This window comes from Coregonus clupeaformis, chromosome 31, assembly GCF_020615455.1.
Source record: "Coregonus clupeaformis isolate EN_2021a chromosome 31, ASM2061545v1, whole genome shotgun sequence".
NCBI lineage: Eukaryota > Metazoa > Chordata > Actinopteri > Salmoniformes > Salmonidae > Coregonus > Coregonus clupeaformis.
The window spans coordinates 14,191,519-14,212,341 of NC_059222.1; the positions used below are offsets into that span (position 1 = coordinate 14,191,519).

Here is a 20,823-nt window from a genome sequence, read left to right on the forward strand (position 1 = left end):
GATTTACTTATAATAAAAAAGTTATGTATATAACAACCAGATTAATTAGTTGAAACATTAAAACAGCAGAAAATGTTTTTTTTTTATTTTTTTTATCCAAAGATGGAAGTGGGCTTAATGGGTATGTGGGCTTAATAGGTACGCTTACCGTAGGCATGTCTCTGATGGGATTTGAGAAATGCTGTGGACATGATTGTCTTTTATCTGCCGAGAGGGAGCTGAGCTGACAACTGAGAGAGAACAGCAGAACACTATATAGTGAAGAAGCCATTCTCATTGAATAACCATGAAATGAGAGCTCCGCCATCTTATTTTACACGTATTTATGTCTGAGGAATCTTCTAGAATTGCAGCATTGTAGAAGCATTGTTATATGTTGCACTTGGGACTGGAAGGAGGGAGTTGTTACCTGATAATGGGGAATCTCTGGTAAATTAATAATAGTCTCTGCAGGTATTGCAAAAGGTAAATTAGCATATTTTGTGGAGAGCAAATCTCAGGACAAATGTAATAAACTATTTTGTTTTCAAATCTGCTCCAGCACAGCAGAAAGCTTGCAAATTCCTTTATCAAAACATAACACCAATATTTATTAAATCTCACACTACATTCCACAATTATTAGATAACTCTTTACAGTATTCATAACAATCACAGCCGATGTAAAACAATAGGCACTATAGCCTAATAGATGAAAGTCTTTGTTGATTCATATCATTGCCACATAAGACCCTGTCAGGGGGAACCAACCAGATGTCAGATAAGAGGCAGAATGAGGTAGGTGTTGGCCTGACGCCACACAGCAAGTAGGAACAGCTCCTTACTTAGCTACAGATTGTTACACCAGATAATGTGATTTAACCAAAGCTTTTTGGTATCCATTACTGGGAGTTACAGATTAGGTATCTTCTAAAATGTCCGTGTCCAGTTGCAGATGGTGTGTTTGAATTTAGAAAATGTGTCGTTATTAAAATAAATAACTGTTTTGCCCCATAAAGTAATCCATCTTGTCTATTTCAAATCTTCTCTCATTGATTAAGTACTTCTATAAATAAGGACAACCCACCTGGTACCGACAAACCTGGATGGTAAATTGCTGAGGTTGGTAATGGAATACATTGCGACTCCTGTTTGCCACATCTTCAATGTAAGCCTAGAAGACGGTGTGTGCCTTCAGGCCTGGAGGGAGGCAAAGGTCATTCTGCTGCCCAAGAATAGCAGAGCACCCTTTAATGCTTCAAACAACCAACCAATCAGCCTGTTACCTGTGCTTAGCAATCTGTAGCTACTCCTTACTATAAACTAGCCTACTGACATTATTATGGACAGCTCTTTGTCATGGTGGGCTATATTTTTGTTTGGCTTGTAGTCAAGTGCAGAGACAAGCAGTAGTTACTGAATAGAATATTACAGTATACATTTATTTTTCCTATGTATCCAACTGTAACTACATCTCATATTAGTAGCTGCCTGTTTAAGTTTGGACAATCCAGTCCAGAACAATTTGACAATAACTCTTAACTCCCAGTGGTAGAACCTCACCTTCCTGTCTAACAGTGGTGTGGAATAATGCCAAATGTTGATTTTCACATGGAAATACACATGCAAATTGGATACTGTATCCATTTGTGGATGCGAACATGATACAATGTAACCTGTTGGCATTGACAACAATTTGCTTACACTGTATTGAACATTTGTTTTTGTAGGGGGTGGGGAGGGTGGCCACTGGCTACAGCTTTGACAGGCAATTTCGATCAGGGTGGAGATATAATTTATGTGTCCGTAAAAAATAAAAAATAAAGAGATTTCACAAATATTTCATATAGCTTAATGTCAAGCCTACTGCCAAAGTAAGACAGATAACCACTACAGTAGCCTTACCTTGCTTGACTCTTGTCTCCAGCCTCACTAGCCGCTTCGCATCAGTCGCAGCAAATAGCCTACCGACAACCGGTAGCTGCTGTAGAGAACTGCAACCAGCCAGTTTCTTTGGGATCCCTCAAGCGAAATTGCTCGCTACAGCTGACGTTACCATTTACATTTTACATTTACATTTGCCTACTACCACAACAGAGTGAATAAATACGCTACACCGCCTAGCCAAATATAATGAACTGTAATGTCTATGGACCTTCTATTTCGAATAGTCTAATTCGGCCATAATATAAGGATAAATAGGTCTAAAGGCCAAATAGAACACTGTCTACATGTTCAGCCAACACGCGCCGCTCGGTAGTAGCCAATTCCACCGCCGCAGGTAACTTCAACCGAGCAACTACAGTGCAGGACCGGACTGATTCACAACAAAAAGTAATATGTGCCACAGCTGCAGTAGCCTATGTATGGAGCGCTAGCACGCCTACCGGTGCAACCTCTGGTTGACCAGAGCAGTGCACAGCAAGCTAGAAGCCGATGCATAAATCATGAGAATGGGAGGCACTAATGTCTAAACCGGTCATAATTATTCAAGAGGGGACAAGGTCGATGTCAATCAAAAACCTCAGCCCATTCCCCCCAGGGTCAAAGCATTTGACATTTGATGTAAGAGAATTATGTTATAAAAATGGAAGGTCTGCAGGAGACACTCCAGGCTCCCTGTTTTATTTCTAAGTCTATAGGGAAGCCACAAGTCTATCAACTATAGCTTAATATATTTGCTATAAGGCCATCATAGGTCCTATAAATCATAGCCTACTGGTTCTTTCATGTCAGGATGGAAAAACAGCTTTAGTAGGCCTATTCTCTGGGGGGAGAGAAAGGTTAACACATTGATCATTTTCTGCTTAGAGGCTTCTATAGATAGAAGCATTGCTTATTGAACACTGTTGTTGTAAAAACATTACATCAGCATGACATGATGCATATGTCTACATACTGGTACTGTATGTCAAATAAATTATATAGAAATTATTATTTTGTTGTAATTCCAAATGTGATCTGTAGGTGTAACTGGTGCACATACCCTCATATAATGTCTCTGTGCTGTAGCCTACACTGCAGTACGGCAGTGATAAATGCACCAGCCAGGTGTGTGCCCAGCACAGGGCTGCCGGTTTCAGTGTGTGGGGTTGACAGATTCTATGTCCCAAATGGCAACCTATTCCCTAAATAGTATACTAATTTTGACCAGAGCCCTATTGGCCCTGGTCAAAAGTAGTGCACTGTGAAGGGCATAGGGTGCATTTGGAAAGCATACAGAGAGAGGCAGGAGGAGAGATTAATGAGGGTTAATTTTGATTTGGAGCGATCAGCAGAGTCATGCAGAGCTGAAGCATTGTTATGCCAGAGAGAGTGAAGTCTGGCCCCTGCATCCCCTACTAATCCACTGAAACTCCAGCACCTCTCTCTGACTGCATCCCAAATGGCACCCTCTTCCCTATTTAGTGAACTGTTTTTGAGCCCTGGTCAAAAGTAGTGTACTAAATAGAGAATAGGGTGCTATTGGGGATGAACCTCGCTCTCTATGCCAAAGCAAAGCCTCCCTCGCACACAGCAGCTCCACTGCACACATCACACACCTTCCCTCAGGTGCTACAGGCAGCTGTAATCCCTCACACCGCTCCGCTCTGCACTCAGATGTTGTGCTGCCTGTGAGGCTCCTGAATAATCATGGGGTGCAGATTTCTCTATTCCTGTGAATATCTCCATAGCATATATACCATCTGCTACTGAAGTTGGGGTAGGCAGGCATATTCTCAGGCTGTAAGGTTAGCACAACAACAATTTGACATGCAGTTCATTTTCCATTAAATGGGCAATCAGCAGTAGCTACATGATATGTACCCATTGATTCTTGAAGAATATAACTTATAAATGCCTCATGAGCTTAGTTCAACTATCATACCCCATCAGAACCCAAAATATAAGCTTGTTTTACTACAATGTTTGTAAACAAAGTAAATGTAAACAAACACTATATAGCCTCATAACATGGTTAAAACTATAATTTGATATCATGGATGGTCAGTCATTGCATCCATATCTCTGTCTATGAATTTGAGAGTGGTTACATTTATTCAGCCCCATCCCTCAGCTTTTTACCGGAAAAGGGGCGGGGAGACGCTAGTTGTTTCTACTGCTGATTGCAACTTAAAGAATTTTCAGTACTTTAGTTTTAGGCCTATTTGTGTTTGTATTGTATTGGGGTTAATAAGGCCTATGAATCTCATACACTGCATCAACAACTTCATGGAAACAGTAGCAGCATAGCAACCAGTTCCTAGGAAGAAGCAAAAGGCAGGCCCCTAAAGAGCTGACTTGGTTATTTGCCAAGTGAGCCATAACAAATCTATCCCCCAATGACTACCAACCATGGCAGTGTTTCTATGGTGACCATGTGGGGAGTGATGGAGCTGTAGTTTGGATGGGCTATGGGCATCCTATATTTACCATCATGAATGCACTCCGATCTCACCTGTTGTATAATTTTTGGGAGAGAAATGTCCAAGCACCATGGGCCTGGTGAAAGAAAAACATGCAAGCGCGCGACCCGACACGCCCATACAACTCTACCTGAAGTTTTGAGAGCTTGCCTCATCTCTATGGAGACAAAGAGTCGCGTCAGAGGTAAAAACGCAGAAGTTGGGGAAGTAGCTAGCTACGTTAGCTTTCTAGTAGCTCACTGACTGACTGAAAATTGATTCGATTGAATAGTAAGAGATTATAATAATTGAGATATTCTGTAACTAGTTAAAATGTTAACAGAATGGTAGGGCATTTGCTTAAGCATCTGCCACCACAATTCGACCGATCCACCGGTCTTAGCTACCTATTATATAACCAGCTAAGTAATATGTTACATTATTATGGTGACGAATACGCCAACGAGCTAACTAGCTAATGTTTTGATATGTAAAATTGCTCCGTGTGTAATGTTATCAATCAATAAACTTTACTTCAAATATTGACCATCTGTAACATTGTATGTCAGGAGTCTTCGTCCACATAATGTACAGCTGGGAAAGACGCGCAGCTGAGAACCTTACTAATGCTGAACACATGCGTGAGGTGAGGAAGAGGATAGACCTTAAATATCAGGTAAGCTATGTTCCAAAGAGGTAGTCCTAAATCTTGTACATTAGTAGTTCTTAAATAATTTCAATGACGAAGGTTTACAGGGCATAGACAATTGTATGCATGGATGTTGTTCAAGTATGACAGCAACTGAAAACAATGGTAGCCTATTGTGTAGAGATTATAGCTGAATGAAAGTGATGGTAATGAGGGTGATTATATGGAAATTAAGGTAATTATGTTGCAGGACCACCTACGCAGACGGGAACAGGAAAGGGCAGACGCAGAGGTGAGGAGGGAAATACACAGAGTACGGCCACCATCATCAACACCTCAGACAAATAGGTTCAAAGCCTGCACGTATGAAAGACCATGGGCACAGGGAGCGCCAGACACCAAGAAGGTATTAACTCTTCACACTTCTACAGTTTTACAAGTGCCACATAACATTGGCTATACATGTCATTGAAACAACATTGGTCCCGTGTAGCTCAGTTGGTAGAGCATGGTGCTAAAGTAAAATGTAAACATCTCTACAGTTCATTGGTTGAGACTGTAGCCTACTTTCCACTTTATCCATCCTCTAATAGTTTCTCTAAACCTTGTCTTACTGCCTGCAGTCCTCCAGCTCTGTGAAATCCACCAGATCAGAGACGAGAAACTCACAGAACAAAGGCTCAGTGTACCGCCTCCCTGCCATCTCCAGCGGAACCCAGAGAAGTGTAACCCAAAGTAGAACAACAGAACTGGCAACCACATCAAAGACTCGGAGAAGAGCCACTGCCCTACTGGCATCCCACTGTAAGATTCTCACAATGCATTCTCTGCTACATCCTCTTAGACCAGGGTTTCCCAAACTCGGTCCCCTCCGGGTGCACGTTAATTTTTTTGCCCTAGCACTACACAGCTGATTCAATAAATCAAAGCTTGATGAATCAGCTGTGTAGTGCTAGGGCAAAAACCAAAACGCCCCAGGACCGAGTTTGGGAAACCCTGTCAGACAACTGACTTCCCTCAGCAGTGGTTATGGGGGGTCCAATGACTCCATTTACATTACATTTGTTACCAAATTGTTATACTTTCTTCTTTATGCTTTTTTAAAGGTAAGGAACAATCTCCACCATGTCACAAACACAGATCTGTGGACATAAAAAACAGAGCCTGTAAGTTATCCACATGTGCAACTAAGTCAAGCACTCTGAAACTAACACAAAGTCAAGACACATTGAGGGGGAAGAGCAAGATGGGAGCGCCATCATTTGACCATGCAGATAGTTCAAACATCCAGGTCAAGAGGCCATTAGACAACTGCTCCCACCCACAGCCCCTGACCTCTTCTGGAAGGTCCTACACAGATTTGTCCCATCTCCCCTCACTGCAGTACCACCGCTCCCCCAGCCCAGACGACCCAGAGCCCCATCCCTATCTCCAGCTGATCTCGGATCCCTTCCAGGACTTCTCAGAGAGCAGTAGTATCACAGAGGAGTACGTACGCAGTGAGGACACCTACAGGGCTGAGCTCTGCTCCGGGAGTTTAGCTGATACCAGTTCTTCGTCCGTACCGGAGTCCCTCCCCACGCAGTGCCCCTCCAGCAGTGGCACCCTGGACAGCAGCTCTCTCAGCCTCAGTGACTCCTTCACCGGCCCCCTCAGCAGCCACTTCCGCACGCTGGGTGTTCTGTCCTCCGAGTCCGAGTCGGACGGGGAAGACGACGGCCATTCATGGCAGGATGCTGATAGAGAGAGCTACTACATCCCTGTGAGGTGGACTGCCTCTCAGTCTAGTTCAAATTACGTCATCTGCCCGTCTCCCAGTGTCTGTACCGTCCGGAGTCCCCGGGGCCTGCAGTCCCAGCTGAGTATGGAGTCAACAAACACCCCTGAAGAATCAAGCAGTAGAGCTTCATACACTGGAGGAGGATATAATCCCATGCCTTCACTGATGCAAGTAGGTCGACTGTCCATATCACCGTTGTCCATATCACCCTCTGTCACACAGAGAGCCAGCAGGGGGACTCTCACTACCCCAGAGCAGCTGTATGAACACCTCCCTGAGCTGGATCACCTCAGCTCCCTCAGCCCCAGGAGAGCTAACCCCATCTGGCTGGGCTCAGAGAGATGGCTGGGGCTGGAGGCCTCACCACCCAGGACCAGCTACACCCTGAGGCACTCCCAGCTGGTCAGCAGGATCCAGCAGGAGGAACCAGAGGAGGTCAGAGGGGCCAGTAGTAGTGACGGTAGTACAGAGGATACTCCGTCCTCCAGCGAAGCCTCGCACCCTGGGACCTCTGGGCTGATGGATCACCTGACCATGGCCCTCCATGACATCCGAAGGGAGGTGGCTCACATTCATATGACAAACGCACAGCAGGGGAGCGGTGCTATGGCAGCTCAGGAGGGCCAATCAGCACCGGCTACCAACCCAGAGACGTTACGCAAAATCAAAGAACGGTGAGAGGAGCTTGAGAATGGGACAAGTACTCAGTCCTTCTGTTCTTGTCATTATGTCAGATGAGTATCATCTCTAAATATAGTTACTCGTCCCTTGATGCTTACAGGTATTTTATACAGATGTAGGATCTTAATTTGACCTACACTGAGTGTACTAAACATGAAAAACACCTTTTATAAAGTAGCATGAAATCATCCTATATTCTTCATCTCATTTGTAATCTAACCTCCACAGTCTGTTGGAGGAGTCGTGTGATGAGGAGGAAGGGGACCAGTGTCGTATCTGTCAGTGTGGTGCTGGCTCCCCCACCAACCCCCTGCTCACCCCCTGTCTCTGCTCCGGCAGCCTGCAGTACATCCACCACGACTGCCTGAAGAGGTGGATCCAGACTAAAATACAGTCAGGTCAGTTTGAGTTTAATGACTGATTGAATTGTTGAAATGAATCATGATGGTCTGGCTCTGAACTGACCGAAGGAATGAAGTGTGTGTTTGTGTGTGTTTCCAGGGACCACACTGTCTGCGGTCAAAACCTGTGAGTTGTGTAAGGGGAGCTTAACACTGGATCTGGACGACTTTGACATGGAGGAGTTTTACCAAAGGCATGCCCAGACACAGGTACACATCCCTTCTTTTGCATATCCCTATAGCATACTACCCAGCTGTCCAATAACTGTATCAGTCGGTTGTTGTGACTTACAATTCCGCTAGATGGGCCAGCTGCGAAGTCAAAATTGGATATATTGTAAAAATTCATCAAAATCAAAATGAGCTTTTAGCTCTTAATTTGACGTTAGGCATTTGGGTTAGCCGTGTGGTTATGGTTAATGTTAGGGTTAAAATCAGATTTTATGACTTTGTGGCTGTGCCGGCTATTGACCACTCCGCAGAGCTGCCTCCAGTACAAGATGAATGACGGAAAACGCTAACCTTCTGTGTGATATGTATGGCATGCTAGTAGGAGGAAATATTAGTAGTTTGTTTATCTCATCCATATTCTCTTTTCCCCTCCTCTGACTTCCCTGCCGTCCCAGGTGGAGCAGACCAGTCCAGAGCTGTACATGTTGCTGATCCTTCAGCAGAGGTTCTCAGAGCTGCTGCAGGCGGCCCAGTCACGTAGCAACGTCGTCTCTAGGGTAGGGAGGAACTGTTTCATGGTGATGGTGCTCATGCAGTGAGGGACTAATGTCCTGTTCCCCATTGGTGCAGATTACTCCACTGCTATCCATTTATACATACAGTATCACAAGTTAATGTTGTTGTTACTCCTTCAGAAAGTAGATAGACTTTAAAAGATACAGGCTAAGGTGAGGTATATTAGTGAGAGAGAGGGATTTAAAACTAAATGACACACTAGGCTAACTCTAAATAATGCAGTATAACTAATTGGTACATTCATGATTATCTGTTACAGTATGAGATAGATTGAAGGTCAGAAATGTTTCTTTATCTTAGATGGCTACCAGACTGTACCTGATTCAGAGAACAGCAGCGGCTAACAGTAGGTGACAACAGTGTTGATCATTTGTTGACAGAAATACTGTACAAATCTAAATGGATCAACACTTGATAGCCAGAGCTCTTATATTGAGTTGTCTGCAATTTACTAAATAATTGTCATCTTTGTCAAATGGATTTGAGGAGTAAATCTGATTTTAAATAATTCGATTTTAAAGATTGTTAGGTTTAAAGGACAACTTTGATTGAAGAATGATTGGTCAATAGAACATGTGTTTACAGGCCTTTTATTGGGGGTTTTTTATATCGAAAAATGTAGATGTTTGATTGTCACATACACCGGATAGTTGCAGTGAAATGTGTCACATTCTCTGAATAGCTATCTCCAGTTGAAAAACAGCAGTTGACTGGTTGTCTTTAGCTCAGCTGGTAGAGCACAGCACTTGTAACGCCAAGGTAGTGGGTTCGATCCCCGGGACCACCCATACACAAAAAAATATATATATGCACGCATGACTGTAAGTCGCTTTGGATAAAAGCGTCTGCTAAATGGCATATTATTATTATTATTGATTCTCCATCAGGTTTGGAGGCTTCCTCTTCTTCCCCACACACTGAGGGTGAGAGCCAGCAGAGGGAGCCAGAGAGGCAATCACATGCCAGAGATACCTGACCCACCCACCTGACCTTCACCCCTCTTCCTTCCTGTTTTTAAATCCTGGGTGAAGTGATCTTAATGATTAATTTATTCTAACTTATTTCATGAAATGATTTTAACACACAATGCAGTGCATCTTGTTCAATGGTTCCATCTGGACAGAGGAGAAATAAACTTGACTGAGGTAGTGGATGTAATAAATATATTTATTACTTTCTATTTAAGTGAAATTAATTACTTATTACACTATTTATTACATTTTTATTATTAGGATTTTAACAGCAACTTTGCTTTTATATTGCACACTGTGACATTTAACAGAAATTACTTGATAGATGGAAGAAGGCTCTTTAATGCTGCTAATTGTTGAACAGTAAACAGAGATAAACATCCAGCAAATATAAATTAAATTCTTAAAGAAATCAACTACACAGTCAAAATCAGAGAGCTAGTTTTTATATCAGATGTTTGGTGTGAACCTTCTGTGAATCTTTTTACATACAGACACTGTAGTTTTACTGTACTGTTTTACTGTTTGTCTCAAAGGCTTTCTTTCTTTAATAACTTCCTGGAACCTGTAGCTGAGGAAACTTTGTTCATTGTCATGTTTCAAACCAACTTAAAACAAATTAGCGTAAATAAAATCTTTCAATCAATGAGTGTGTTGTTCGGACTCGACTCAAGTTGCGGTGACCATGGGAGAGTTGTTCTTGGTAATGTGCATCAGTGTAATGTGTGTGAAATCACTGATGCTCTTCACTGAGATCCCTGTGATGTGACTCAGCTCCTCCACTACCTGGTGATCAATGGTTGGATCATTACTAGTTCACTGAGCAGCATGCACTGTAGTAACCAAACACTTGTTTTCAGCTAAAGGTTCTAATCCAACTTCAACATAATAGCTTAAACCTTACTAAGTATGGAAGAAATACAAGTTTAAAATAATAATAATAATATGACTGTTTACAAGAAGGATATTATTATAGTATCTAATCACCTGTTCCCAGTTAGTGACATTGAGGATGTATGAGCCCACAGCAATGACACCAACACCAAGGAGCATGCAGTCTTCAGTCACCGACACAAAAGTCTTTCTGTTGGTTTTCACAGGGGACACATGCTTATTTATGGCTGTTACACTGCTGTTAACTAAACACACACAGCCTACTGTTCCTAACACTGAGAAAGGAAAACTACGGCTGCCAATGTCCCTGGTCAAAAGTAGTTCACTATAGGGAATAGGGTGCCTTTTGGGATGCAGCCTACCTCTGTTCGTCAGATGGGCTCAGGCACTGAGTGGTGGCCATGAGCAGGGAGTCATAGATGGCTGTCCTCTGGAGGTAGGTGAACTGGAGCACGTATCTGCAGAGGTGATGCAGGTGCTCCACAGGGATAGAAGAGTCATTGTACCCTGTAGGATATGGTGTGTAGTGAATAAATAGTTAGTTGCATACCGGTAACCCCAAGAGGCATTTTACTGTATAAACCTTTTACTGCAGTGGGCTAAATCAGGGTCACAGAGGGATTCTTGGTAGTCTTAAACAAATCTACTTTGAAACAAAAGTATACACCCCACACACATGGTTATGGGATAAAAAAACTAAGACACCTGTATCATGTCAGATATATCTATTTTTATTTCACCTTTATTTAACCAGGTAAGCCAGTTGAGAACAAGTTCTCATTTACAACTGCGACCTGGCCAAGATAAAGCAAAGCAGTGCGATAAAAACAACAAAAACACAGAGTTACATACGGGGTAAAACAAAACATAAAGTCAAAAAATACAACCGAAAATATATATACAGTGTGTGCAAATGTAACAAGTTATGGAGGTAAGGCAATAAATAGGCTATAGTGCAAAATAATTACAAATAGTATTAACACTGGAATGAGATGTGCAAGAGATTATGTGCAAATAGAGATACTGGGGTGCAAATGAGCAAAATAAATAACAATATAGGGATGAGGTAGTTGGGTGGGCTAATTTCAGATGGGCTGTGTACAGGTGCAGTGATCGGTAAGGTGCTCTGACAACTGATGCTTAAAGTTAGTAAGGGCGATAAGAGTCTCCAGCTTCAGAGATTTTTGCAATTCGTTCCAGTCATTGGCAGCAGAGAACTGGAAGGAATGGTGGCCAAAGGAGGTGTTGGCTTTGGGGATGACCAGTGAGATATACCTGCTGGAGCGCATACTACGGGTGGGTGTTGCTATGGTGACCAATGAGCTAAGATAAGGCGGGGATTTGCCTAGCAGTGATGTATAGATGGCCTGGAGCCAGTGGGTTTGACGACGAACATGTAATGAGGACCAGCCAACAAGAGCGTACAGGTCACAGTGGTGGGTAGTGTATGGGGCTTTGGAGACAAAACAGATGGCACTGTGATAGACTACATCCAATTTTCTGAGTAGAGTGTTGGAGGCTATTTTGTAAATGACATCGCCTAGTCAAGGATCGGTAGGATAGTCAGTTTTACGAGGGCATGTTTGGCAGCATGAGTGAAGGTGGCTTTGTTGCGAAATAGGAAGCCGATTCTGGATTTAACTTTGGATTGGAGATTCTTAATGTGAGTCTGGAAGGAGAGTTTACAGTCTAACCAGACACCTAGGTATTTGTAGTTGTCCACATACTCTAGGTCAGACCCGTCGAGAGTAGTGATTCTAGTCGGGTGGGCGGGTGCCAGCAGCGTTCGATTGAAGAGCATGCATTTAGTTTTACTAGTGTTTAAGAGCAGTTGGAGGCTACTGAAGGAGTGTTGTATGGCATTGAAGCTCGTTTGGAGGTTTGTTAACACAGTGTCCAATGAATTTTTTATTTTTTTTATTTTTTTATTTCACCTTTATTTAACCAGGTAAACCAGTTGAGAACAAGTTCTCAATGAAGGGCCAGATGTATACAAAATGGTGTCGTCTGCGTAGAGGTGGATCTGAGAGTCACCAGCAGCAAGAGCGACATCATTGATATACACAGAGAAAAGAGTCGGCCCAAGAATTGAACCCTGTGGCACCCCCATAGAGACTGCCATAGGTCCAGACAACAGGCCCTCCGATTTGACACATTGAACTCTATCTGAGAAGTAGTTGGTGAACCAGGCGAGGCAGTCATTTGAGAAACCAAGGCTATTTAGTCTGCCAATAAGAATGCGGTGGTTGACATAGTCGAAAGCCTTGGCCAGGTCGATGAAGATGGCTGCACAGTACTGTCTATTATCGATCGCGGTTATAATATCGTTTAGGACCTTGAGTGTGGCTGAAGTGCACCCATGACCAGCTCGGAAACCGGATTGCATAGCGGAGAAGGTACGGTGGGATTCGAAATGGTCGGTGATCTGTTTGTTAACTTGGCTTTCAAAAACGTTCAAAAGGCAGGGCAGGATGGATATAGGTCTGTAACAGTTTGGATCTAGAGTGTCACCCCCTTTGAAGAGGGGGATGACCGCGGCAGCTTTCCAATCTCTGGGGATCTCAGACGTTACGAAAGAGAGGTTGAACAGGCTAGTAATAGGGGTTGCGACAATTTCGGCAGCTAGTTTTAGAAAGAGCTGAAATGTATTAAACTGTGAGTTTGCATCCCAATATTACACTTTATATACATCACTGAAGACTGAAATAACAAAACTGTTTGACATAGAAACATCAGATGTATCTTTTTTTTTATTTTTATATAATCTTTTTTAATTATGAAATTATGAAAAATATGAATAACATTCTGACCATGAGGCGCAAAGAGGGCGCTTTTGGTAATTGACTGCAGGAAAGGAGTACTACAGGCCTAATTGTAATGTAGCCTCTCATTACAGCAAAGTGTAATGTCTCTTGTTGGTTGTAAATAACTATTGACTATTATTATGGTTATCCTAAGGACTACAGAATGTGAAAGACTTACCAAGCACCTCCAGGAGTATCTCCACATAAGTCAGAGGGTTGGGGGTGTTTAGCCTGAAGTCAAGTGCTTTCAAGATCATCAGCTCCATGTCCATGATAGTTTGTTTGGAGACGCTGTGGCCCATCGAGTGAAGAAACTGCACTGCTGTGTTGTTGTCAACCACCTAGTAAAGTAAAAGGTGAGAAATGTATTATTGACATTATAAATGGTGGTACAAATGGTTATCTACAGTTGATAATGAAAAAGTTTCCCAAAACTCACAGCACTGTGCAAAGACAGTTTGCTTGCTATTTGCACACAAGAGAGGAGAATGAGATGGAACTTCTCACTCAGTTTCTCATAAACAAGGTCCTCGTAATTTCCTTTATGGACACCTGCAGGTGTGTGTGTTGTTGAAAACAGATCCTCCAGGTGCTTTATCGTAAACCTGTTAGCAGAAGATACTCATTACATTGGTCTTACTTTTAATCACATTGGCAGATAACTTAAAGTTCCTATTTGGAAATCATGAATCCTACCTTTCAAGTAACTCAACGGCATGATATCCAACCAAGGGGTCAAGTCTTAACTCTTCGGTGACTAGGAAAACGCATTCTGTGGAAAACAGAGCCAGAGGTTTTAGGCCTATTCAGATTGGATTTCATGGCCTAGTCCTACGGTTGAAGTCTGGAGATGTTTTAGCTAGTTTATTGTGGTAACGTTCGAGCATGGCACTTGCAACGCCAGGGTCGTGGGTTCATTCCCATAAGTCGCTTTGGATAAAAGTTTAAGATAAATAGCATACTGTAGCTATATATATTGTACAGGGGGGATATTGCTTATAACGTTATTGTCGACGCTTCTGTTACTTGCTACTGTGTAGCCGAATAACTTAGTCCAACCGAAGCTAACATAGTTAGCTAGCTTCAATATGAAAAATCCGACTCATCTCTTCTGTTTAAGTTGTTCATCAGTCGATCAGAAAATCGTCAAAATAATATCACATAATTTATAGCTAGTGGGTCCGTGTGCTTATGGATAATTCCTATTTACTTTCATCTCGACTCTAGTGGCATCTGTTTTTTTTATATATTTGATATTAGATCAGTTTGGTCAACCTGTCACAGGTTACCTGTGAACCCGAAATAACGTCATGTAACGTAACTTCAGCCTAAACAAATGTGGTGCCATTCGCATCTCCGGTGGCGTGATCGCGCAAGGGCCGTTACCAAAGCACAGAGAACAATGAGATATTTGACCAAAGTCACGAACAACCGTTAGCCAGCAGCGAGCTAAAAACTTACCTATCAACCTTTTGTCTTTAAAATCCCCACTGTAACTTGATAAATTGCTCAGTTTGTCTTTGTTTCTGATATTGAGATTGTTGAGAAAGTCTGATAAAATCTCAAAAGAAGCTTCACCAAACTTTAGGTTTTTGCTTTGGCTCGGAGAGAATGGAAATCTCTTCGCCATAGCTACTAGATAACCAGACAGCTTGAGCTTGCTTCTACACGTAAAACAATGTATTGAAATGGAAATAAAATGGCAAGATTAAAAAAAAAACTTCAGATTTCGTTGTCCGCGGAGTTAATTTTAGGAAATGCAGTACTTTATTTTGCCATGAGATGGCGATTGCCACACAAAAAAACGCGATTTTTTTCGGGTCGAAACCGGAAATGTCTGGGGGACCTATTATAGTGTTGCACAAGCAGATCAAGTTTGTTGCAAAAATGGCTGACCAGAAACCGACAGTGGATCCCGAAGTCCCTTTTGCCAAGAGGATAGATCCAAACAAGGAGGATCTTACCAGGGACGAATTCTACTTTATCAGACAAGTGGAGCTCGCGCAATGGAAGAAAAAATCGCAGCAACTCAGGGGCCGTAATATTGCAACAGGACTTGCTATCGGAGCCATTGTAATGGGTATTTGTATCCTTGCCAAACTCAGTCACGAAAGGTGAACTGCGTAACATATGAGCTAATTTGCCCTAAACGGCATGATATAGCGAGCCATTGTAATGTTGCCATAACTATTAGCAGTTAAAGTCAACCAGACATTATTCATTTATGTCCTTGAAGCTGCAAGTCATTGTAGAAAGGTTATGAAATTCATGTTGTAGTGGTGAAGAACAGCATGACATGTGTTTGCATAACAGCCATGTACTGTAGCAAGCGAGTTAGTTAATTGAATAACTAGGTAACGTTAGCTAGTAGCCAAACAAGGATCTAACTAGAGTTAACTAAGTAGCTCTCTCAGCATGTCACTTTATTGCAAGTTACTACAGTGAACGCTGGTGATGAGTGTAATACATGTCTGCCATAAATGTATGTTGATGATGTTGAAAACGTTAATCCTTGTGCTTATGTAGTAAAGCTCGACTATAGCTTCTTACCCAGCACATACCTCTGTCAGCACATTTGCCTTGACTTTGCTCCTCCTAGATGGCTACACGTTTTACTCAGTGAAACAGGAGAAGATCATGGATGAGCTGGATGAGGAGGCCAAGGTCGCGAGGATGAGGGGTGTAAAGACAGGCGCCAACTGACGTGGCGATCAGATGGACTGAGCTCAGATCGACTGTGTGGTGTGCCACCGATCCTATCGCCTGTAGGCCTACATGCACTGGAAGGGACTAATGCTGACAAATGCTGGTACTACATATTATTCCACTGCTAGCCAATGTCAAGGCAGCATCGGACCCTGTTTTGCCCTGGATATGTAGACATTTACGTGGTTGTGTTGCTGACTTAAGTGTCTTCATTGTGATTAAACATGCTTGTCAATATAATTAATTATCTACTGCCCCCTATTACCCCTTCCCATTTCAGGATCCTGAGTCTTGTTAAATAGGCACCAAGAGGACTGAAACAGGAGGGACTTGTCCATTTAAAATGGTTTCTGTTAAGTGCCCCAATGAACATTACCCTATTCTCCTTCCTTTTCTTCCCAGCGAGTAGGCACTTATTTCTATTCCCTTCAAATCAGCATCAAATGATTTCTCCCAAAACTCTATAAAACTAATTCAACTAAATGTCTATCAATAATGTTAATTCTACAGTGGCCTTGAAATAGGTGGGATTAGAATTGGAACCGCTGAACTGAGACAAAGAAACACATATTTATATTGAAATATATTTATGTTGATAAAGGATTGAGTTGTAAAAATTGTATTATGTATTTGTTTTTTCACAACACAATAAATGACATCTTATTGCAAGGTCAGTGTAATGTTTCATGCACTGATATTGCCACAATAGTACTGAAGTGGAGAGGAACACTATCATTATTTCAATTGTATTTATGTCAAAATATGATTTATGTTGTAGCCACAGAGTAAAAATATAAAATAAGACATTGCAAGGGAAAGGCACAGATTGAGCATGGCAGGACAGCAGCTTTGCACATCAAAGCAATACAACCAACCAAGAATCATAAATACATTCAAAAATGTGGATTGTGATCACATTTTCTTTCTTTAAATATAAATCTTATAAGTATCATATGCAATAGAATTCAGTGTGTGTATTTAAGGCAATGGCTTAATCCATTTGTTAGGGTAGTTGTACTCTCCCCTACTTGAGTATATAAATATGCTACTTAATTTACCAAAAAGTGTGAAATGAGTTACTACTAAAGTAGAATTTACTAAAGTGCATAGGGTGCCTGGTTTATTACGCATTGCAGCAAGGTTTATCATTGTCAATGTGTTTGTGCAAGAAAAGTAGCTTGCCAAAATGTCTTTGATTAATTTGTAAACATAATTTACAAATGCATTATTTCATATTTACACATTTACAATCATGGTGAGAACCAGTAGTCTAGACCTATGTCTGTATGTTTGATTCTTTTTGGAGAAAATATAATCTCAGCTAAAAAGTCAGGAGTTGCATCAACCATGAATAGCCAAGTTGTTTTAAATCGATGTGGCTGATTTGGCAGTACCTCCACTTGATTTGTTTTTTAAAAGGAGTAGTTTGAGTCTTAGGTAATCCTCATTTATAGAGCTGTATTGTGCCTAGCTTCCTATACTGTCTAACCTTTTTATATTCCATATGAACACATATCATAATGTGATATTCAGAAAATTATTTAAGGTACTGCCTAACGTTAGAAAACAATGTTCACATCTTTCTACACGTTGACAACAGTCGTCCTTCATAATGCTGTTGAATTAATCAGAAATATTGCATCACTATTGTACATTGGAAAACAGGCAGAACCACAACAACATATCTGGACTTCTGTAGTCAGACTCTAGAGGGCAGTAGCGCGCTACAGTCAGCATCAACAGATTGCAAACAGACAGTCAAACATTTTATATTTTAGTCAATTAGCAGACACTCTTATCCAGAGCGACTTACAGTTAGTGAGTGCATACATTTTTCATACTGCAAAGAATAGAGTGAACAATATGAAACACTGTTTTTGGAGAACCATCAGCGAGAGTTATTGAGCTTCATCTCACTCCACTGTGCTCACAATAAAAATGTCTGCGACAGTCAGATAAGCAGGAAAATATTGATCAACTGCCCCGGCCTCGATCCTATGATCCTAATATTGTAGATGGAACAACCCTTACTGCTCTGTGGCTACAAGGCAGGACTACAGCTGATCATTAAGGCTCTATGTACAATGATCACACATGTTTCTCGCTAACATTGCATAGTATGAAGAATGATAGTGCACTACTTGGGCTAGTACTGTTGTGAGCCTTTTATACTCATTAGCTGAGGATTAGGCAGTTTTTAAACTTTTGACCATCTCAATTTAAACACTGTTCTGGTGGCGTTCTAGAGCAGGGGTAGGTTGCACTGAACCGTTGAATCTGGCAAGCTTCTCTTTGGGGTGACTGACAGCGGATGACAGAGGTTCCGTTGTCCCTTCATAGCAGAGGGCTCAGTGACCTCTGACGGACCTGCGACCTATGATTAACCCTGTGACTATTGGATCAGCAGAGAAGGTTCCTGGTTTCTGGGGGATCTAGGTTACTCTCCTCCAATGGGGGACCAGATAAAGGGTTTAGAGGTGATGTCACTTCTTTCCTCCAGCAGGATGGGCATGATCACTTCAGTCACATCTTAGATGAGGTAGTCTGGGCTTATTCTACAGCAAGCATGGCTGAAGATTCTTACTGGTGAGAGAGGAGACAAGGAGATGCAATGATTAAATGTGTAGAGCATCGTGCATGGCACATTATGTTTTCCAGATAAACTTTGATTTTAGACAGCAAAATAAATGTAAGACATGGGTCGTGATTCAATCAGAGGCGCGTTGTAGACAATCGCATTGCACTACCGACAACACACCTTTGATTGAATCGTTACCATGCTCTGTGTACAGTTAATAAAGACATAATGAGATAACTCTTACCATTCTACTGACATCGGAAGCAAAGGTCACCCCTTTAGAGGGCTTCTCCAGAGAGCTGCTGCTGCTGCCACCCAGAGAGTTCCTCCTGATTATACTTTGGAGGGGGAGCATGTCCAGGCGCTGCAGGCTGTTTCTGCGGGAGGAGGAGGGGTAACTCCTCTCCTTAGAGAGACGGCGTTGGCGACTGGACAGCATGGCGGCAGGAGAGACGATCCCCGCAGGGGGAACCTTCCCCATCCTCTCATACAGCTCCTCAATCTCCCTCTTCTGGGTGGCCTGGAGACTCTGCACCTGTGCCAAGTGTCTAAGAGAGAGAAAGAAAGAGAGGGAGAGAAATATTGAGAAACAGATAGGTGAGATCTCTGAGGAGGACTTGTTTAAGTGATTTGAAATAGTTGAGTTGCAAGTTGAGTTCAAAGTAATCAAACTTAAAACCCTTTTCCGATCTCGAATGAAAATGGGTGAATGACTGGAGAGATGCTGAAGGTGAAACTCACTTCTCCCTCATCTCCTGCAGCTCCTCCCACAAGTCCTCGTCCTCGCTCTCTGAGTCGTCACTGCTCAGGTATGTGAAGTTGCGGCTGTAGCTCAGCCACAGGTGGTGCAGGGCCGAGTTGTAGGTGGGGCTCCCTGCACCTCCCTCCCACAGGCCACGCCCCTCTGAATCCACCGCCGTGGCGGACAGGCCGCTGTCTGCAGACGTACCCATCAGACTGAGGCTACACACTCTCCTCCTCCTCCTTCTCACTGTCTGCTGCTCTTCCTTCTCCTCCTCATCTTCTTCCCCCTCTTCTTCCTGCTGCTGCTCTTTGGTCCCGGCCCACCCTACCTGGACCTCCCGGTCCTCCTCCACAGGGAGGTGTCGGTCTGGGGGGGAGAGAGCGAGGGAGGTGTTCAGGCTGGTTTCTGCCCCCCCCTGCTCCTCTGTGCTGCTCTCGGAGGTGGTGGAGCTGCCCACTGACTTGGGCCTGGTGGGGCCTGGGGTGGAGCTGCCCACTGACTTGGGCCTGGTGGGGCCTGGGGTGGAGCTGCCCACTGACTTGGGCCTGGTGGGGCCTGGGGTGGAGCTGCCCACTGACTTGGGCCTGGTGGGGCCTGGGGTGGAGCTGCCCACTGACTTGGGCCTGGTGGGGTTAGAGCCCTGTCCATCTGGTACAGCAGGCACAGGGATCTCCATGCTAGGGGTGACCTGGAAACGACCGACTGTGACGGCAGTAGGCGTTGGATCTGTGGGGTGGAGGAGGTTTATGATCAATATCAATACAGTGATAATAATTATTTTTCACAATCTGCTGTTTGTGTTTACATTCTGTTCCAGTAGTGATATTAATTTCCATTGATATTGACTCATGTACACTCAAATTGATTCAAATGCATATGTCGTCTCAATCTGAAATGTACTTGAAATGTCAAGTGTGCCGTTACACGGATCTACCGCTGATCAGATAGGATCCTGGCCTTAGTTTCATAACTTTCTGTCAGAAAACCAATCCAACTGCCATATCTACTGCCAACATCTGGTTGTGGTCGTGGTGCAGCCGAGGTCTGGCACTAGGTGTCACTCTACTTTACTGGCTTGGAAAGCAGTTTTCTTCTGCTGAATGTGGCCTTGGGACTTCTCAAAAACAGAGCCTGTTCTGTCTGTCTGTTGAGCGGGACGGGCTGGGTTGGGTTGCTCGGGGACCGGAGCAGGGCGGGGTGGGGGTATAAACACAGACAGGTGGGGAGGATGTGGGAGGAGAGGCCTGTAACGAGCGTGGAAGCCTTCTGATTGGTCAGTTCTGCTGGGTAAAGCTTCCCACTGGTTACACACTGGTTGAATCAACGTTTTTCCCACGTCATTTCAATGAAATTACGTTGAACCAATGTGTAATAGACGATGAATTGACGTCTGTACCCAGTGGGTTCTAACTGGTCAATACTGGTAGGCAGGGCTATAATCACACCTACCTAATGGTGCCTTATTCAATGGAACATTCCATCCAGACATGTGGTTACGCAACAG

At 43.0% G+C, this 20,823-nt stretch overlaps 5 protein-coding genes across 8 annotated transcripts in view; 2 read left to right on the forward strand and 3 right to left on the reverse strand.

Annotated features, from left to right (window-relative positions):
* The window catches only part of tanc2b (tetratricopeptide repeat, ankyrin repeat and coiled-coil containing 2b), a 261,716-nt gene extending 259,406 nt beyond the window's left edge, over positions 1–2,310 (reverse strand). The window contains exon 1 of the mRNA XM_045209787.1: positions 1,884–2,310. The gene's annotated coding sequence lies outside the window, so the exon portion shown is untranslated. The remainder of the gene's footprint in view (positions 1–1,883) is intronic.
* Positions 2,311–4,459: 2,149 nt separating this feature from the next.
* On the forward strand, positions 4,460–9,933 carry LOC121547591 (E3 ubiquitin-protein ligase MARCHF7). Of its 3 annotated transcripts, none has more exons than XM_041858937.2 (10): positions 4,461–4,568; positions 4,933–5,039; positions 5,263–5,418; positions 5,636–5,816; positions 6,119–7,466; positions 7,702–7,871; positions 7,975–8,084; positions 8,501–8,602; positions 8,922–8,967; positions 9,509–9,933. In XM_041858937.2, the coding sequence occupies exons 1-10, from the start codon at positions 4,544–4,546 to the stop codon at positions 9,595–9,597; spliced, it is 2,334 nt and encodes a 777-aa protein (XP_041714871.2). In that variant the 5' UTR covers positions 4,461–4,543; the 3' UTR covers positions 9,598–9,933. The 3 variants fall into 3 exon arrangements, with proteins under 3 accessions (XP_045065726.1, XP_041714871.2, XP_041714870.2); XM_041858936.2 differs by having other exon boundaries at positions 4,564–4,654; XM_045209791.1 differs by lacking the exon at positions 8,922–8,967 and having other exon boundaries at positions 4,460–4,568.
* Positions 9,934–10,022: 89 nt separating this feature from the next.
* cntd1 (cyclin N-terminal domain containing 1) lies at positions 10,023–15,080 on the reverse strand. The gene is made up of 7 exons (XM_041858939.2): positions 14,752–15,080; positions 13,987–14,062; positions 13,730–13,895; positions 13,469–13,631; positions 10,849–10,993; positions 10,580–10,676; positions 10,023–10,378 (listed from the first exon to the last, which is right to left on the reverse strand). The coding sequence occupies exons 1-7, from the start codon at positions 14,918–14,920 to the stop codon at positions 10,262–10,264; spliced, it is 933 nt and encodes a 310-aa protein (XP_041714873.1). The 5' UTR covers positions 14,921–15,080; the 3' UTR covers positions 10,023–10,261.
* Positions 15,081–15,135: 55 nt separating this feature from the next.
* LOC121547593 (cytochrome c oxidase assembly factor 3 homolog, mitochondrial) lies at positions 15,136–16,665 on the forward strand. The gene is made up of 2 exons (XM_041858940.1): positions 15,136–15,376; positions 15,890–16,665. Exons 1-2 carry the CDS (start codon positions 15,178–15,180, stop codon positions 15,991–15,993), a joined length of 303 nt encoding a protein of 100 aa, XP_041714874.1. The 5' UTR covers positions 15,136–15,177; the 3' UTR covers positions 15,994–16,665.
* wnk4a (WNK lysine deficient protein kinase 4a) overlaps positions 15,890–20,823 on the reverse strand; it is a 76,859-nt gene continuing 71,925 nt past the window's right edge. For both annotated transcript variants that reach the window (XM_045209789.1, XM_045209790.1), the window contains 3 exons: positions 19,316–20,045; positions 18,819–19,122; positions 15,890–18,579 (listed from right to left, as the gene is read on the reverse strand). In XM_045209789.1, the coding sequence (XP_045065724.1) occupies positions 18,577–18,579; positions 18,819–19,122; positions 19,316–20,045 (1,037 nt within the window). In that variant the 3' untranslated portion in view covers positions 15,890–18,576. The remainder of the gene's footprint in view (positions 18,580–18,818; positions 19,123–19,315; positions 20,046–20,823) is intronic.

What these genes read in the sequence shown, in the direction of transcription:
- LOC121547591 (XM_041858937.2), top strand. Translation starts at nt 4,544, where the DNA reads ATGGAGACAAAGAGTCGCGTCAGAG. An exon ending in GGATAGACCTTAAATATCAG is followed by an intron (nt 5,040 to 5,262) that starts GTAAGCTATGTT and finishes ATTATGTTGCAG; the next exon opens with GACCACCTACGCAGACGGGA. An exon ending in AAAGGCATGCCCAGACACAG is followed by an intron (nt 8,085 to 8,500) that starts GTACACATCCCT and finishes CTGCCGTCCCAG; the next exon opens with GTGGAGCAGACCAGTCCAGA.
- cntd1 (XM_041858939.2), bottom strand. Translation starts at nt 14,920, where the DNA reads ATGGCGAAGAGATTTCCATTCTCTCCGAGCCAAAGCAAAAACCTAAAG. An exon ending in AACTGTCTTTGCACAGTGCT is followed by an intron (nt 13,632 to 13,729) that starts GTGAGTTTTGGG and finishes TTACTTTACTAG; the next exon opens with GTGGTTGACAACAACACAGC. An exon ending in ATGTCACTAACTGGGAACAG is followed by an intron (nt 10,379 to 10,579) that starts GTGATTAGATAC and finishes ATTGATCACCAG; the next exon opens with GTAGTGGAGGAGCTGAGTCA.
- LOC121547593 (XM_041858940.1), top strand. Translation starts at nt 15,178, where the DNA reads ATGGCTGACCAGAAACCGACAGTGGATCCCGAAGTCCCTTTTGCCAAG. An exon ending in AGCCATTGTAATGGGTATTT is followed by an intron (nt 15,377 to 15,889) that starts GTATCCTTGCCA and finishes TGCTCCTCCTAG; the next exon opens with ATGGCTACACGTTTTACTCA.